At 32.5% G+C, this 18,816-nt stretch overlaps 1 protein-coding gene across 2 annotated transcripts in view; it reads right to left on the reverse strand.

Moving 5' to 3' along the window:
• LOC125073591 (zinc transporter 2-like) overlaps window positions 1-16,561 on the reverse strand; it is a 43,528-nt gene extending 26,967 nt beyond the window's left edge. Inside the window, exon 1 of one of the 2 annotated variants that reach the window (XM_047684472.1) lies at window positions 16,293-16,561. In XM_047684472.1, the coding sequence (XP_047540428.1) occupies window positions 16,293-16,424 (132 nt within the window). In that variant the 5' untranslated portion in view covers window positions 16,425-16,561. Of the gene's footprint in view, window positions 1-3,501; window positions 3,630-16,292 lie in introns of those variants that run through there. The other variant, XM_047684473.1, reaches the window with a different exon arrangement.
• Window positions 16,562-18,816: the final 2,255 nt, after the last annotated feature.

Raw genomic sequence — 18,816 nt, forward strand, 5'->3', positions numbered from 1 at the left:
ATTTGAGATATATATTTATATTTGAGATTGTACGAAGTCGGAATGTGCGTTAGTATGTTATAAACTAGTTATCAATCGCGGCATCGCTTGCGTTTTAAAGGGTGATCGTCAGATGTTTGGCACAAAGGCACAAGGAAGGACATAAATAGACATAATTTATGTCTTGTCTTTCTATGTTGATGTTCAGCTTGGCTTCGTACCATGAATTTCATAAAATACAGTTCAGAGGTTCGGTCGTGAGAGACAGACAGAGAGATTTACTTTCGCTTTTATAATATAAGTGTAGATATATAATAAAGCCATGTCTACACGTAAGATATTTAAAATGTAATCATAATTAATACGATTACTGCAGACACGTATTTCCGTTTTATACAATGTCAGCTGTACAACGCAAGGTTATGAAGCTAATACTATTATATTATTAACCGACTTCAAAAAAAGGAAGTTTGTTAGTTTTCACCATGTGTTAGTATTGACTGGTCAAGTGATATATATAGGACCGAAGTACTCGTAAGTAACCGAGGTTGGGTTGGTAAAAGATATTTGGTTTTTCTCTAGAAAAAAAACATTGTCCTGCTTGACCATGTATTGTACACTAAAGGCTTCTACGAAACGCGTTACATACTTTTTTATTGAGGCTATAAAACAAAATAATAAAAAAAACCTCTCCTTATTATTAATTTTAGATATATCATTTATTATTATGTATTATTCAAATGTTTACCAATCGAATAACAACAAATTCAAAAGTACATATATAATTAATAATTTTTATTTTCATTTATATTCTTTTAATTTCTATCCATTGCCTATTTGAAATTCGTGCTGAGATTTTAAAAAAAAAAACATAATGGCGGGAATTTGTAAAATGGCGGGATTGCGGTCCGGTAGGAAAATCGACGGCGATATAATTGAAATTGCAAGATATCCGACTCAGATTGAGTATCGGATAGTTTAAAGACACACTGAGTCACTCAGTGTATCTTTAAAATAAGTCATTATAATTATAAATAATTTCTTAACAAGGTTTTTGCGTGGAGATGTTATTATTGCCTTATACAGCTGACCTTTTCGTTGCGTTTAAAAGGATAATAAAACGATATAAAGGGGTAACTTCAAACGCATCGTTTTTACCGCACAACGTGAGGCAACTCAGCGTTAAGTAATTCTAAGTAGCTTACCGCTTATGTACATGGCTTAATGTAAACCTTATTAAAACTTATCTCTCTAAACTAATTCTGTAATTAAAATGATAATTTTGCTTAATACAACATCTTAGTTGTCAAAGTTCGGTGACGCAATAGTTTTGTAAGAAGTGGTTAATTATTTTTACAGTGTCCATGTATGTAATTGGAAAAATACTGATCTCTATTCTCATTTTATTATCGATCGTATATTCGGGTAATAAAAATATATTTCTCGTTTTTGAATAACGAGTAACGAACCGTTAAAGGTTTTGCCTATAAGTTTTTACTCCATATATAACTTCGAATATTACGAGAAGTTTCTGGAACGAAATTCATTTACGCGGCTTACAGTAGAGTTAACTGGCAAAAATCTTCACGTGAGGGAGAGCATTATGCCTGTAGTGTCACACAGATCTATAATAAAATATTCATTAGTATTAGATTTATATTTTATATAAATATATATTATCTGTGTATTTATGCATTTGTCATCTCGAGCGACACACGTCGCAAAAGCGCGGGAAAATGAGGATATATAAAAATGGGCGCCCTGTGAAGACGGTGTGTGTGCACAGCGAGCTGATATTTAAATATAATATTTATTTTCCTGACTTTAGGTTCCCTCTCTTTGTATACGGTTTTACATAATTATTTAAACTTATTTTTTTCTCTTATTTAATTCACACGAGATTTTTAATAAAAAAAATTATCACTGGCGTTTGATTTTTCAAATGTTAATTCATTTTATTTTGTCTGTTATGTAATTCATAATATATATTAAAAGCAACGCCATTCCAACCAGAAATACCACGACACTTGTATACTTTTTAATTTACACTTCGTAGACCATTCGAGTGGCCCAATATAAGTGACAAAGTTATTTAACTCAATATTTCTAACCATAAATATTATACAATTAAACTAGTTGTTCATCCCGGCTTCGTACAGGTAAAATTAATATCAAGCTAAGACTTTCACAAGTAAATATAATATCGAGTTATGTACAGAAAACACGTTTCGTTTTATAAATTTATATTAAATTCAAATAGTAGGCTTAACTACTTCCATTAAATAGTATACTTCTACCATCACCATTTTAAAGTTAAAAAAAAAAAAAATTAAGCGAGACCAACTGTTCTTTTTATTAACAAATATAAATAAATATTTCTTAATAAAAAGTAATACGCGTCCTTTCCTAAAATTTATTTTTGTGGTAAATCATTTATAAGTTTATTGGACGGTGGTACTATTAAGAGTGTACTAGGTTCCAATAGTCACTCAAATCAATTTAGGATTCAAATTAAAGACTAGATGTCATAAAACTTGATGGTAAGTGGTCACAATGGCGCTGTAAGAAATATTAACCATTCCTTACATCGCCAATGCGCCACCAATATTGGGAACTAAGATATTATGCCCCTTGTGCCTGTAATTACACTGGCTCACTCACCCTTCAAACCGGAACACAACAGTACTAAGTACTGCTGTTTAGCGGTAGAAGAGCGGTTGGTACCTACCCAGACGGGCTTGCACAAAGCCCTCCTACAAAGTAAGCCAAGTGCCTTTCTTCCTCATCTGTACAATGATTTTCACCTATCAAAAATAGCCTATAATATCGTGAACATATATAATACAATTGTATTTATAGTTATATCATTATTATAACATTCAACATTTTAAAATTAAATAACGTCTACGTACGCACAAAGATTGCTATGTAGTCCATGCACGTCCACTGAGACGAGGCTTTAACCGTAAAAAGCATTACCTTCATATTAGATTCACGGTTGACAAGTCACTTTGATTTTAAATTAGTTTTTATATTATAATCAAAACAATTCACACCAACAGATGAAACATTAAAACTTTTATAAACGCTTCTGTGGCTTCGTACATCTCCGTAAATCTTAGCATCAAAAAAACGATCTTAAAGTCTATTGTATATTGTTTTAGACTTGATCGAATTATAGATTTTAATTTAAACAATGAAATTCGAAACCAATATTTCCAAAGATCAATTTCATCGATACAAACTACATTATAAATAAGTTTCTAACAGATTCATCGTGTTATATTCTTCATTCGGAACCGGTGGAAGCTGTACTTTCAATTTAATCCTAAAGCATAACGATTCAAACGTGCTTATAAAGTATATATGGAAACATAACTATAATTAAATACTTACCTGAAACACAAAACACAAAAAGAGTAATAACGTTGTATAATTAAAAACACGTGTTATACAATTTCATCACGAAGTTCGATTCAATTAAATTACAACGAATTATACGATATTAACAAAGAAACTCACGCGAATTTGTTTCATCTCGTGGTAATGTCGACCGACAGTAACTAGTAAAATTACAATTCATACAATAACGTCGCGGAATCAAAGCGAATTTGAAATTAAATTTTATGTAACTGCGGCAACAGGCTTATGCATAACGACTCAAGAAATGAGGGTAGAGATGAAATTGTTTTTATTGTTTCTTGTATACTATTATCACGTCTTTTTTTTCTCGATGACAGCTCCTCTGATAACTTGAACGAGACGTTTACACACGTACAAGGTTATACCAGAATCGGAGAAACTGATAGGGATGGAGCTATATCGATAAACACGATAACAGATCCGATATTTTTTTACAAAATATAAGAAACCAAACTACTGACGGATACTTTTGTACAAATTTATTAACTAATTTTATATTTCACTACAAGATATTAATTACACTTATTAATTTTTGATTGATAATGCCTACTTCTTTAAGCTATTCGAAGCTGTTATAAAATAAGTAGGTATAGGTAGGTATAAGTAGGTTTTTATTGTATTTGTTCAAAATATAATAAATATATGCGATCGATATCATTACTTACTTGGTCACAACACTACAACTATCAAATTAGAACTGTCATCGTGAAAATAAAGAAATGGAAATATGTATTTACATTATTTTATTATAGTTGATTGTTTTTACTTGTTTCATAAACACTAATGGCTAAAAACTTGGCCTATTGACAATTTAAAGCTCATATAAAAAAAAAAACCTTGATAAACAAGGCTTTTTAGTCAATACAAAATTAAATTAAAGATACAAAAACGTGAACTTAGAATTTATTGACGTCTAGGCAGGATATATAAAAAAAATAACTGTTTTTCACTGACATATTCCGTAATTAAAATGATGGAAAGAGTAATGAGTAAGAATACTGAGTTTCTTGTCGTTTCTCCTCGATAGAATCTACTTTCCGAACCGGTGGTAACTTTGAATTTAAAACAGCGTAAAATTAAGATTCAAAAGTGCTTTTGAATTCTACTAGAATCATATAATAATATTTTGATTTTGAAATATCATTTAAATATAAATATGACTTTGATAATTATAGTATTAGTTTTATAGTCTGTGATGTTATTATATTAAAATTCTTTTTTTCCAATGGTAACACTTATTCTATTTACAAAAGTCTACTTATAAAAAGTTTTCAATTATAAATTAGTTTGAAGGGTGAGCCAGTATAACTACAGGCACGAGGGTATAACATCTTTGTTTCCAAGGTTGGTGACGCATTGGAGATTAAAGTAATCCATACTATTTATACAAATATTATAAATCCGAAAGTAACTCTGTCTGTAACCTCTTCACGCTTAAACCGTTGAACCGATTTAAACTTTGTTACGGAGAGAGTTTGAATCCCAGGGGAGGATATACTTTTTTTAATTCACCCCTCGAGCTCAATGTGGTGGTTTTTTAAACATCGCGCAGGGAAAGCCGCAAGTTCAGCTAGTGGTTTTTTTTTTTATACAGAATAGTAGCAATGTCCCAAATTAAATAAAGAATTAAAATTAAATTAAGAAATTATCAATTGTGTTAGGTGTAGGGACAATATTCCAAGGGGTCAGGATCGATCCTGCGACGTTATACATCGCTAGACCCGTAAACCATTGCGCTCTTGACGCTTGACGCTTTAGTGGTTAAAATTCTGAAAAAAAAAAACATACTAAGGGTGTTATCACTTACTGTCATCCTAATATATGTTAATTAAAGAGTTCGTCATCTTTGTTCCTGTTATAAATTAAATTTATTGTGTTTAACAGAATTACCACAAATGTTTACCAATATTCCTTTATAAATGACATATAGGTCAATTCTATTTCATTTGCTTCATGGAGCGCATTAAAACGGCTCTGTTTCCAACTATCCGATTCAATTTTATTGGAAATCATTCACAAATACAATAAACATATATATTATACATAATGATACCTATACAGCCCAAAAATTAAATAAAATAAGTTTTTTTCGCGTGTACTATATATATAAGTAAAACAAAATAAAAAACAAGCCCTAGAATAGTCGCATATCTAAGTCAAAAATCTTTATTAAATATGCTTGCTTGAACTTGCTTAATTTGCTTATTGGTAGTCAAAAATCTACCACCAGTTCGGAAACAAACACCTCGCACCTGAGGCGAGCCGGAAAAAGAAACTCAACGGGATATTTTTTTTAAATGTCATATTTTAGAATTATTGGTTTTCATATAATAACAAAAAAATATATATTTTCGTTATTCGAAACATCCTGAAGTAGAAATAAGTCTGTAAATATTCCACTGCTGGCTAAGGCTTCCTCTCCCTTCGAGGGTAAGGTTTTGGAACTAATTCCACCACGCTGATCAAGATGCGCACTTGGCAGAATTTCTTTAAAAGTGCAGATTACCTCCAATGTTTATTTTTACCGCCGAGATTAAGCATATCGAAATTCATTGGTGCTTGCCAAGGTTTGAACCCGCAATAATCGGTTAAGATGCTGATAATCGATTTGTAACCACTGGGCCGTCGCGGCGTCAGATTATGTAGTCGGGTTCGAACAATTAACGTATCGTTATTCTACGCCAATAACCGTTCAATGAATGAGTAGTGGTCAGTAGGGGGGGTATTAGCTGTTCGAAGGTATTATATCTATTCCATGTATTTTCTATTAAAATCTTATTATAAACAAACTTCACAATACAGCGTCAATAATGCGTCTCTAATCTCGTTACGACATGGACGTATGACGTCAGAGAGATTATTTATTATAGCTACAGCAGATATTTCCACAAGGAATAATTTATATTTTTTCCAAAAAAAAACTGTCGCCTTTCAGGTGAAGATTATCTTTATAACGATTCTTTGCCAAAAAAGCTGGTAAAGGTTTAAGGGCTTTTTAAATCCTATAAATAAACATATTCTTAATATGATTATGGGCCACCTGGTAGTATGTGGGCACTAAATATTAATCATTCCTAACATAACCCTCGTGTCTGTAGTTACACTGGCTCACTCACCTTTCAAGCCGGAACACAACAATAAGTATTGCTGTTTGGCGGTAGAATATTTAAGGCCGGTAAGGAGTGACTATGCTAAATTTCAAAACATATTTAAATATATATATATATACAGTTAAAACCGTTTATGGCGACATCGTTTAGAACAACATATCGGTTATAATGACCAAAATCAAAGGTCCCGGCTGAATGCTATATAACTGTCTTATAAAAATATTGCTTTTTACGACATTGCTTACTACGACATACCGCATTAAACGACCACATTTGGCTAATGTTTTCGAAAAATTTTATCTGTAGAACAACGAGCTGATCCGTATTGTAAACAATTTGAATAGGCACAGTGTAATTAATGGTCAATGTAAACACATGTCGAGTTTAGGCACAAATTAAAGGTTTAGGGTCTTTTGTAATTCTTAGAAACAAAACACACGCATTTGTACACAAGACGCACCAAAACACAGCGTTGAGTTAATTGTGAAACTGTCAACATGTCGAGAGCAAAAAGAAAGCAGATTAATATCGAAGAAAGGTCGCGTATTATTTCAAAGTTAGAGAGCGATATTAATTTTAATAAGCGTTTTGATTGAAATAAACGAAACATAATTTAAATTCATACATTAATATATTTTGCCTATTAATACCTATGACCTACACATTAAATAATACCACTTCATTAAAAAATAAGCATCACCGGTTGTTACGACTATCGGTTTTTACGACTAAATATGAGTAGTCGTATATGAGTAGTATACATATATTAGACTACATGCTACAGTCATACATTACCGGATACTTAAATGATATAGGCCTCTTGTGATAAAAAGTTTTGGAGCAAAAAGAGAATAATTGTAAAACCCTAGGGTACCGACTAAGAGTATTATATTTTTACTCTATTTAATTTTTATTAAAAAAACACGAATCGAAGAGCAAACGCCTGATACACGAGGTAGATTTAACGTATATTTATTTAAAAAAAATCTTCGTTAACTATTACAGTGAAAAGATCTTTTAACGCAACTTCAAAGAAACATATACTTATCTGTGAACAACTCACAAATTTATCCGCACATAAGTATAGATTATTTCGTTTATTAGCTTTATCAAGAAGTTATTATATTTGCATACGTCTATTACAGTTTCAAACTAATAAATTACTTGGGAGTAGCCCGCGGCTTCGCTTGCTTTCCTCATACTTGCTTCATACCGAAATACATCAAATAGAGTTCAATGTCTGTGAAAGAGCAACAGACATACAGACAGAGTTGCTATCCACAAAAACAAAACGAGAAGCTAATTACAGGTAAACATCGCATGCAATAAGGATATAAATTAAAATTATAAAAAAGTCTTTACTAAAACTACGTCATAATTATAAATAATGTATAATACATATTAAGGATAATCACAGTTCATGCAAGTTCGTTCTACAATATTAGACTTCAGCGTGTGGCGCCGACACAATGTGCCGGATATCCGTTTCGTGATAGCTTACTTTAAAATTATATACATTAAGTTTGTTATCAAACAATGTTTTTTTTTTTTTTTAATTCTATTCTGTAATAACCCGAATAATACTAATATATATTTTTAAATAGATTTAGTTTATCAAGTTATCATTAAAAAGAGATACATCATATATTTTGATACATCTGTAAGGAGTTTTCGTGCGTCATCATTAACCACTCGACGAAAACTAACTCCTAACTGTTAGTCTATTCTGTAACAAGAAACTCGAAACTCACTGCTGAAAACGAACTTGCAAAAATGCGACATTGACTAAAATAATTATAAAATTTATAGGATACACGTATCAAAGTGGCGTATCACTGAAAATCAGTTGTCAATATTTCACGAGTGAGATACCAAATGATTTCTTACAGAATCGCACTGCTGAAGAAGCAACATTAGCTCGTCGTTTTGTATGCTACGGACGATGGTGACAATCAGTGTTAGTCGTGAATATGGTCACGTAAGCCCTTTTGATTTTACTTGATGTCATTTTATTATTGAAGTTTGCAGTATTTGTTTGTGATATTCTTTTGTGTGTTACCTCGCTTCTGGTTGCTAAAAGTATAATAAAAAATATTTCATGTTAAGCTTTATCAACGACGATTATGGTCATAATGTTCACAAATAACAAAAACTCTGTGGGCGAATGTGAAGCCATTGTTCGAAATTTAATTAAAAAACTCGACATGGTAATACTGGCCGATAAAAAATGTTCGCTACGCATCTCGAAAAAGTTACATTCATATTCACGTTCAAACGAACCAAATTAAATGCGAAATAAAATGACGGAAAAAAAAATGTTTGTGGGGAGGGGAGAGAGTGTGTGTAGGTATCCACTCATAATTTATTCTACTGCTTAACAGAACCACTTAGTATTGTTGATTAAGTTTAAAGCGGGTACGGGTCAGTGCAATTGCAGGCACAAGGGGCATAACATCTTAGTTCTCAAAGTTAGTGGCGCATGGGCGATGCAAGGAATTTATAAATTAATATTTCTTAAAGCGCCTTGTCTATGGGCGTTGATAACCACTTACCAGCACGTGGCTCATTTTCCAATCAGATTACATACTATTACTAACTTCTCAATCACTGATGACAAATTTGATATCAAATTTCGATGGTAAGGCTTTTGTGCAAGCCCGTCTGGGTAACCACGCACTCAGATTTTCTAACACTTAATACTGTGTTGGTTGAAGGGTGAGTGAGTCGGTGTCACTACAGGCACGAGGGACATAACATTTTACGTCCCAATGTGCATTGGCGATATGAGAAATATGTAATGTTTGTTATGATGCCAATGTCTGTAGGCGGTGTGGACCACTTACTGTCAGGTGGCCCATTTGCTCGTCCGCCTACGGCCACGCCCAAAGAGACCTTAATTGCAGGACAATGTGTTTTAAGTATTTACCTACTTAGTACACGCAGTAATAGCTAAATAGTTAAGAAACAAATCTATACTAATATCATTTATATGTTTCTGACTGTCCGTCTGTTAAGCTTTCACGGCTAAGCCACTGAACCTAGTTTAAGATTTTATAGCAATTTAGTATATAACAGCTTGAACCCTGGGACATAGCCTACTTTCTATACCCAAAACAAACACTCTCCTTACACGCGGGTGAAAATTAGTAACTAAAAATAATTTATAAAAAAAATTAAACCGACTCCCTCAAATTATTTTATCACAGGAGTTTTGGATCAAAGAGTAGATACTAATAATTATATCTATACAAATACTAAGCTTAATTTTCTTTCTCGAGTAATATACATATATCTCTGAAACTCATGGACCGATTTTAATGAAACTTACACTGTTCCCTAAGTGAAGTTTACCTAACTTAAATTATAAATCTCGATATGACTTCTAGTTTTCGAGAAATTTGTGGACAACCAAACATACATAGGAACAAACATACATACACTCACGAAATTAATCACACGTGCTCGGGAGCCTAAATAGATCATCATACTCAAATATAATTAAATTCTAACAATGTTACATACGTACATGTCGAATTGATAACCTTATTTTTTTTGAAGTTGGTTAATTCATTTATATGATACGGGTAATTTAAATAACGACTTAAGAATTCCTTAATTACATATTACAATAACAAACTTATTATATGAATTACCATCAACCTACCTATATAACCGTACACTTACGTAAGAATTGGAAAATTATCAAAACATTTAAGAGAAAAATTACACGTGTGAGAAACTAGTTTGACAAGACCGTTAGAGTGTTTTCGCATTATCCGATCCGATATCGGTGTCGGGCGTCGATCCGATATCGGAGGAAGTAAAATGTATTAAATATGTATCCGTCTCTCATGTTGTCTGTCCGATCCGATATCGGAGCCGAAACCGATGCCGCGATGTGTTGGCGGCACAATCGGAATCCCGTGTGCTGTCGGACGATATTGCTCGTAAGTGCGCTGTGCGTGCATTTAAAATGTATCTGTGTACGCAGTGCGTTTTATAGCTTACTAAAACGAGTATAAAATGCTGCCTCTGAATATCTAGCTACCACAATGGGATGTATTTTGTAGGTACAGATCTTTTTTGCGTATCAAATATAATAGATACAGTAAACAAAGTTTTCTATTATGGTCTGCCATGATGACCTGCCCGCACGAAGCTATGAAGCAAATGGGCGAATCGTAACGATTTCATCGGAAGTATGTGAAAATAGGACAAGACGTCGGCTATCGGCTGTCAGCTATCGTCCGACACCGACATCGGATCGGATAATGTGAAAACGCTCTTAAACGTGGCTTACGTTATAAGACTTACGACGATATTATTGTAATTATATCAATAATAACGTGGCGTTACATTCGATTTAATTTAATTTACATATGCGTGCTCGTGATTTGCCTCACCAATAGATGAATTTCTTGGTGACATTCGAATATGTAAGCGATAGTTCGCCTCGACACTCGATTCCTTTGAATCGTGTCCAAAATACCGCGAGACAAAACACGACTCGAATGACGAACGTCCCGTTTACATTGGTACTCGTGCCTGAACGAATGTGTAAATACGGCAAAACGTACGCGCAATTTATATTGGCCGCCGCTCTGTGGTGCTATCTGAACTGTTGAAAATCGACTTATGTGATAGGCTATTTTGATATGTTTATCATTTAAGTGGTCGAGTTATTACAGTCGCATAGCAAAAGTTCGAATCCCAAAGTTTTATGGACATTTACCCATCATAATCGGTAAATCTTAGGTTTTACTGGAAAATTTTAAGATTTACCGTAGTTCGAGATTTTATATAATTATATATTACACACCTACGAGCTGTCCCTTCCCGACTGTGACATTGAAAACGCAATTTTTTCACAAATCAATATAGATTATTCAAGCTCCGGCCAATGATATCGCGATAATTCGATGTCAAATGTTATTTACTTGTCTATTGTCGTCTGCTGTTTGGAATAATCTATACCTCGGTTTCGGTAAAAACCGAGAACTGAGAAAACTAGTGAAAGACTCTTACAAATATTTATTTATTTTTTGCAGCGGCCCGTAGACGAATTTTTCACCCACAATTTATACATCTTTTGTAGAATTAAAAACCTTTGACGTAAAAATGTTCTTTATAACAAATTTTATACAAAGTCTCTCATAAGATCTAGACACGCGGTAGCGTGTCAGCCAAGTTCTAGTAACAGAACTGGCGTGCAGCACCGTGTGTAATATTACACGAACCATTTGGAGCCTTTTTTGACCTCCCCATAACTCAAAAACTATTTGACATAAATGTGTCAAATTTGGCTCATATATTGAGACTCGCGAGATACATATGTGTTCCGAATTTCATAAACGCATCTCAAATGGTTATTTAGATATTAACGTCTAAAAATCGACATTTTTATCACTGACTGACCTATAGATCAAAACTATAACCTACTTCCAGGTGACCTAGAAACTTGAAATTTGGCATGCAGGTAGATAATTAGGCCAATATGAAGGAAAAAAATCTGAAACTGGTAATTTTTTATCATTTTATTATAATTTTTCATTTTATTGGGTCTATAGAAACACTTATATACTTAGTTCCTGTAATAACTGTAATAAAAAAATGATGTAAGAACCAGCAATCAAAACTTATGACAGCCGGTCTCAATGTGGATTTTAAGGTCTTCACGTGAATATATAACAAGTTGAATACCTTTAAGTTTTTTAAATCCAAATATTTCCGTTTTATTACTTATTAGTATAGCCGACTTTGGTATATATTACGTTATTAACTAGCATTTAGCGCACATCAATGGTGCAAAATCTATATATATACTTAAAAAAATAAAAAAATAGGCATTTCGGTACACGGCGCGCGACGTGACGCCGAAGCAGCGGGTTAGAAGCGTTGTGATTAAACCTTAACGCGGACGTGTCTGAGCGAGTGGCAACCGCGCTCATAAGAATTATTTCAATGCCTTCCGGTGGAAGCTGCCTAGTCTATTCGACTGCATATTTTTTTGTTTGAGTATACTAGTATACAACAATAAAATAGGTTTCGTGAGACTGTAGTAGAGTATGTATATCGTAACAGGAATGATTTAAGTTTGTACTCTAGCGCTACAAACGGGGATCCTTATTGCTTGGAAGAACAGTATCGAGCGAGCATACTGATGTCAGCAAAGGACTGGTGAATGGGTCCAATGGAAAAATAGAGAAAGTACATTGAGGACATACATAATTTAATTTGCGAACTAGAAGCCAAACCAAGTTACAGATATTAAGTAATGTACATACATGTTCAAAGGTAACAATTCTCTATTTGCTTAGCATATTCTACTACTATACACAAATCACAAGGCCTTCGCCTTGACGGTGCTCTTTTCGACATAGGCTCCTCTATATTAAGTAAAAAGCAGGCTTACGTTGGCCTCTCTAGAGTTAAAAACTTAGATGGAGTACATCTTATCAATTTAGGTCCAAGTCAAATCAAGACACAAGAGAGCTCTATTGTAGAGTACAACCGTCTGCGCACATTATACCACCCCTACTTGGGCAAATTAAGTATAAACAGAAAACGCGTAAAAAATATCCGGACACTGAATGGGCAATTCACTCAAACATTTCAGAGGTACCTACAAGAAAAATAAGAACGTATCAAAAAAAAGACAATTATACCCCGTAAACATAGGAAAATAGAATAGTTTAACAAAAACCTTTTGGTATTAATTTTGTTATTAATAAGTACCTACTAATAATTTATATACAAAAAGTAGTGATATCCCATCAAAAACATAAATGTAAAAATGAGAGCCAAGTTAAATATTATGATATATACCTTGGTTGTTGTCTTCAACGACAAAAGAAGTGAGATCTAAATTTGTGCCAAGTTAAATAGTCCTTTCTGAAATTTATTTATAACTACATAAAATATCATTTCTTCTTTTAACTTGGGGTAATATATTGTTGCCTAAAGTCTGACTTGGCTAGTTCTCATATACAAATTATATTATAGCCTTCGTAAGTCCTAAGCCTGTTACAAATGAATTATAAACACAAATTAAGCACGCAAATATTCAATGGTACTTGTCTGGATATGAACTCGCAATATCTGGTTAAGATTAAAGTTTTCTAGTGACTGGACCATCGCAGCTCTTAATGTACGTTAATACTAACTAAGCAATACTGAGCTGTCCCCCATTCTTCTTAGATGTTCTGAGTTATAATTTGTTATTCTAAACACAAACTACAATTTGTGTTTATAAACATATAAGAACTAGCCAAGTCAGACCTTAGGCAACAATATATTACCCCAAGTTATAAGAAGAAATGATATTTTATGTAGTTATAAATAAATTTCAGAAAGGACTATTTAACTTGGCACAAATTTAGATCTCACTTCTTTTGTCGTTGAAGACAACAACCAAGGTATATATCATAATATTTAACTTGGCTCTCATTTTTACATTTATGTTTTTGATGGGATTTACTTATCTTGCAGTCAGGTGATAGAGGTAACGAGATTATCACTCACCTATCTGATAGTAACTATTTATTTATACTTAAAGTTTTTTTTGTTTTTTATTTATTGTTACGGCCGCATTGGTTTCGACGTGTGCTTCGTTTGTGGTATCGAAATTAAAAAAAAACTATGTATTACTTTTATTAATTATAGTATTTATCTTAGTAACTGAAACTGATGCTCCATTAAACCCCTTGTTATATTGCAAGAGAAAAATACATTATTCAGCTCAAACATTTCAATTTATAATAAAATATTATCGGCAAATTGTTACACAACTTTTTTATGTATTTTGTGAAATAATTTTATCAATAAATATGCAGTAGGTATGGAAATTACAAGTCAAAATAGTTTTATTTGCGTGCGTTTATAGATAAGCCAGTCATTATGCACATATACATACATACTGATGCCTTTGAAGTAATTTCAACACTTTAATTATATGTACATAGATAACACACTTGTTCAGAGGGAAAAATGATGCAAAGGTTACAGGTATAATGCCAAAAGAAATTCTGTGTCTGTCAACTCTAAATGAACCAGCTAATATATGTTGCAAATAATTAAAATAAAAAATAAAAATAATTCACATGGTGCAATCTTTGAACATGGCTATCTGGGTAGGTACCACCCACTCATCATATATTCTATAAGCAGCAATGCTTATTAAAATTTCTTACAAAACCAATGTCTTTGGGCAGAGGAGACCATTTACCATGAGGTCATCTAAATTCCAATCTAAACTGAGGTAAACATAACAATGATGCCAAAAGTTGATGTTGCCACTATAATAAAAAAATAATAATATGATACTAAAATATAGATTCAAACTGTATTCTATAAATAAAAAACTAAATTAATTACAGCATCCAAGTGGCAAAATACATTTTGGACTATACCCAAACTCATCTATTTAAGAGTTGCTCAGAAATTATAAAAGTAATGCCCAATTTACAATGTTTTAAATTGGTGAATATATTTTATTTAGCTTACATAGAAACACACATGTATATGCTACACTCCTTACATGTGTCGGAGAGAGATAAAAATAGAAAGTTTTTTTTTTTCTAAATATAATAAATTATACAATTAAATAATGAGTGTTGATTGGTAGACTTTGCCATCCAGTGGTAAATATCAATATATATAAACTAGTAATTTATCAAAACATTCTATATCTACTTAATAACATTTTAAAATCACTGACTGTCATAATACGCACAGCCTAAACCAGTGGGCTTAACAGGTTGAAATATTACAAAGGAATGCCTTATATATTACATAGGTGGGCATTAAGAAAAGTTTTACCAAAATTAATCTAGAGAATCTATGTAAGTTTGTATGGAAAAACATCATTTATCATGTTACAGATAATTAGGCTCATAAACATAAGTAAATAACAGCAGTTAAAGCATTTCTTACTTACTACTTACTTCATTACTCAAAAAAATATAATTATGTATAAAAATTTGTATAGAAGTTTATCATTTCTAAAATTAAAAACATGAAAATTGTTGTTTAGGCTTCTGTTTATAAGTAAAAGAATAATGTTACAGTTTTTTGGTTGGATGCAGAATTGGGGCAGGACAATTGAATAAAAATTTTTACTTGTAAAAAAATACTTCTATAAGACAAGATGCTAACGTTGTAGTCTGGGTGTCTATTTAATAATTAATAGTTTATTATAATGGTAGCCAGCTTGAGATTTGCACTATATATGTATTTTCAATTGGTTTTAAAAGAAGGTGGATTTTAATTATTTTACTATTTAAAAAAAATAGAAGTTATCAGAATTGTAGTAAGTTGTTCAAGTGTAATTAAATGTAACATAGTCAGAATTCAGGGATTGTGGTGAAATTATCAGAATAAGTACTTCATCAATAAAAAAGTAGGCTTTTTTGATATACTTGAACTTTTGGTGAATATTAGTATTGTAATAATTTAATTTTCCATTTAAAAATAAATTATAAACTTATAAATAAAGTATGTTGCAGTACTTGTATTATTAGATTTTATTATTTTGATATAACAATATTTCAATTTATTTAAAAAGGCTGTTCAAAATAAATAAAAATAAACACTAGCGTCAATTTATATTTATACGTGCGAAAGGTGAAAATAGGTATTAAGTACTGTATTATTTTTTTCTCACAAACGTCACGTAATTGCAAATCAAACGTTTTCTGAACAAACAAATCTCAATGCTATATTTAAAAAAAAAACACAATAACTTGCGCAAACATCGTCAAATACAATGCCTAATTCACATACCTCGGATAATAAGGGAGCTCTGTCCAAGTGTTCTGATGAAGCGAACGCAGATTCGTAAAATGTTCCACGGTTCCTGGATTCATATCTGGAGCCTCCCTCGTCCCACATCCGAGTTTCCAATTCATCAGACATTCTGGCGCCTCGGTAGCCGCAGAATCTCTCCACTTTAACACATTTTTTAATATTTTGAACACGGAAATAAGATACAAATCATCAGCTGACTTTTTTACCCCGCTTTTTATATTAGTTACCCATAGAAAAATAATATTTGACACAATTTTTAATTAATATAAAAAATAAAAAATACACAGTGCGACTTTGAAATGAAAATAACACCGTTACTCTTAGAGTAATAATCACGACTGATGGAAAATAAAAATGAATTCTGATTGCCCGTTTGGTGTTGGGTTGCCATCTTTAAATATTAATAAAATAAAAAATAAGTTTCGAAACCCCCATTGTAAATTGTAAATATGGCAAAAAATACTATATTTAAGATCAAATAAAAAATAAATAAATGGAACAAAAATACTGGAGCATGTTTTGTACTTATCAACGTAGCTAATATACTATATTTGTCATCGACTTCGGTGACGTTTGCGAATGTATAGAACTTGCTAAGGAAATAATCAAAGGTGCATAATACATAATAGGGTATTTTCGATAGTGAAAAATAAATTATGAAATTTGTTAAAAATACAAATATATATATAGAAATATACTTAAATATTTTGATATTGAGACATAAAAGCGCATTATTAATTTATTATATTAAAATTAAAAGTCGTAGTTTTTAGATTGTATAGCACGTGATCATTTTGCCGTAATATATATTTTTGTGGCTTTTTATTAAGAAAATCAACATTTTGAAGTACTTTTTCAAATATAAACGAATATCCTATTATTAATTCACAAATATATATTTTTTTTATTTATCTAACAAGTTATAAATATCCAGAATGGTAAAGATGATGATTTAAAAGTTATAATAAAAGAAAAACACAAAAAATATTTAAATGTGCCAACTTTTCAGTCACTATGATTTAAGGGCAGGATTTATATTCTTTTCAGAAAATCGATAGTTGTATAGATCTTCCTGCTGGGGTGCATGTCAGTCACCTACTCGTGATACACCCTGGGCAATGGGTCCGGCTTGAGTTTGCTCGTCTTCCACGGCTAAAACTGATGCGGCGGGATGCCACGGGGCCGCTCCTGGTAAGTCTCTGGTGAGCAGAGTGGACCGTGTGAGTGGCCACGTTGGCAAGAAGGGTGAGGGCTCGTTACGAGCAACCGAGGTGTGTTAACACCGGTGGTCAGCGGCGGAACCAGTCTTCTTATCTGCCGCAGGGCGTCAACCCTTGACGCCCGCCCTCTAGGTCGGACTCGGGGGAGTCCGTCACATTGCAACACGGAGGCACAGGAGGAAGGCGCGCCCTAGACGCGCTTCCATGTATTCAGTCGCCTTATGGCGGCTGCCGCTAGTGGGACCGCGGTTGTAAGCCACGAGCGTTCCCGTAGCCCCACCATTAGGCCGCGTGGTGGAAACTCGAGGAGGTTTTAGTGGGTAGGACGGGGCTCTAAGCCCGGGGAGTCCCACACACCCGTCCTGGTGGCATACGTAAATGTATTTCTTCCTCGTTTCATTAAAAAAAAAGATGTTTCTGCTTTGTGTTTGGTATACTTCTTATAAAACCAACTGTTAAGTAGTCCGGTGTGTAAGCTGAGTGCTTCAAAATTTTGATTATCATGTCATATCTGATTTTTTTTATATATAACCCAGGATCTTGATCTCACGACCTCGGGATCTATAGACTTAATGATAGACACTAGAATAAGAGCAGTCGAGTCATGATGGCACTACCACATAAATAAAGGTGACGTGGGATTAAATAAAAAAAGCACACAAATAATTCGACAATTTATTGAAATAATAAAACCTTCATAAAATTACACATAATCATAAGTTAAATATCGTAAAATTCCTGCGAGCAGATACTCCGTCGCAAGTTTAATGGAAACTCATGCTTAAATACATCTAAAAAAATATATATAACAAAATTGATATCTTTTTAGAAATAACATCACTAATTCTATTTGAAGTAAGTACTTATTTATAAAATTATACCTTTATATTTTTGCTAAAACTATCCTCAGAAGCATGTATTTTCTGAAATTCTACTATTCGTATTTTTAAACGAATTTATTTGGCAGTTCAATTGAATAAAATTAGTTTCGTGGCAAAACGTTTACGTCACATCAATCGTTTCATTTTAATACGTTGTACGGTGTTATTTATTTTTTCAACGTATACTTTTTGTATGTCTAACTGAAAAATATCGTAAGTGGCTTATGGCGGGAAATGTCTAAATAATGACATTTTTTTTTCTTCATTTACTATTCTTAGCAAAAGTATCGATATAGAATTATTATTTTATATCAAGGAACTCGGTCCCTAACTACTACAGCAAAAATAAATTACATCTTATTTATTTTTAATATATCTAAAATTATAATGGAACTTGTG

This window comes from Vanessa atalanta, chromosome 24 (genome assembly GCF_905147765.1).
Source record: "Vanessa atalanta chromosome 24, ilVanAtal1.2, whole genome shotgun sequence".
Classification (NCBI taxonomy): Eukaryota; Metazoa; Arthropoda; class Insecta; order Lepidoptera; family Nymphalidae; genus Vanessa; species Vanessa atalanta.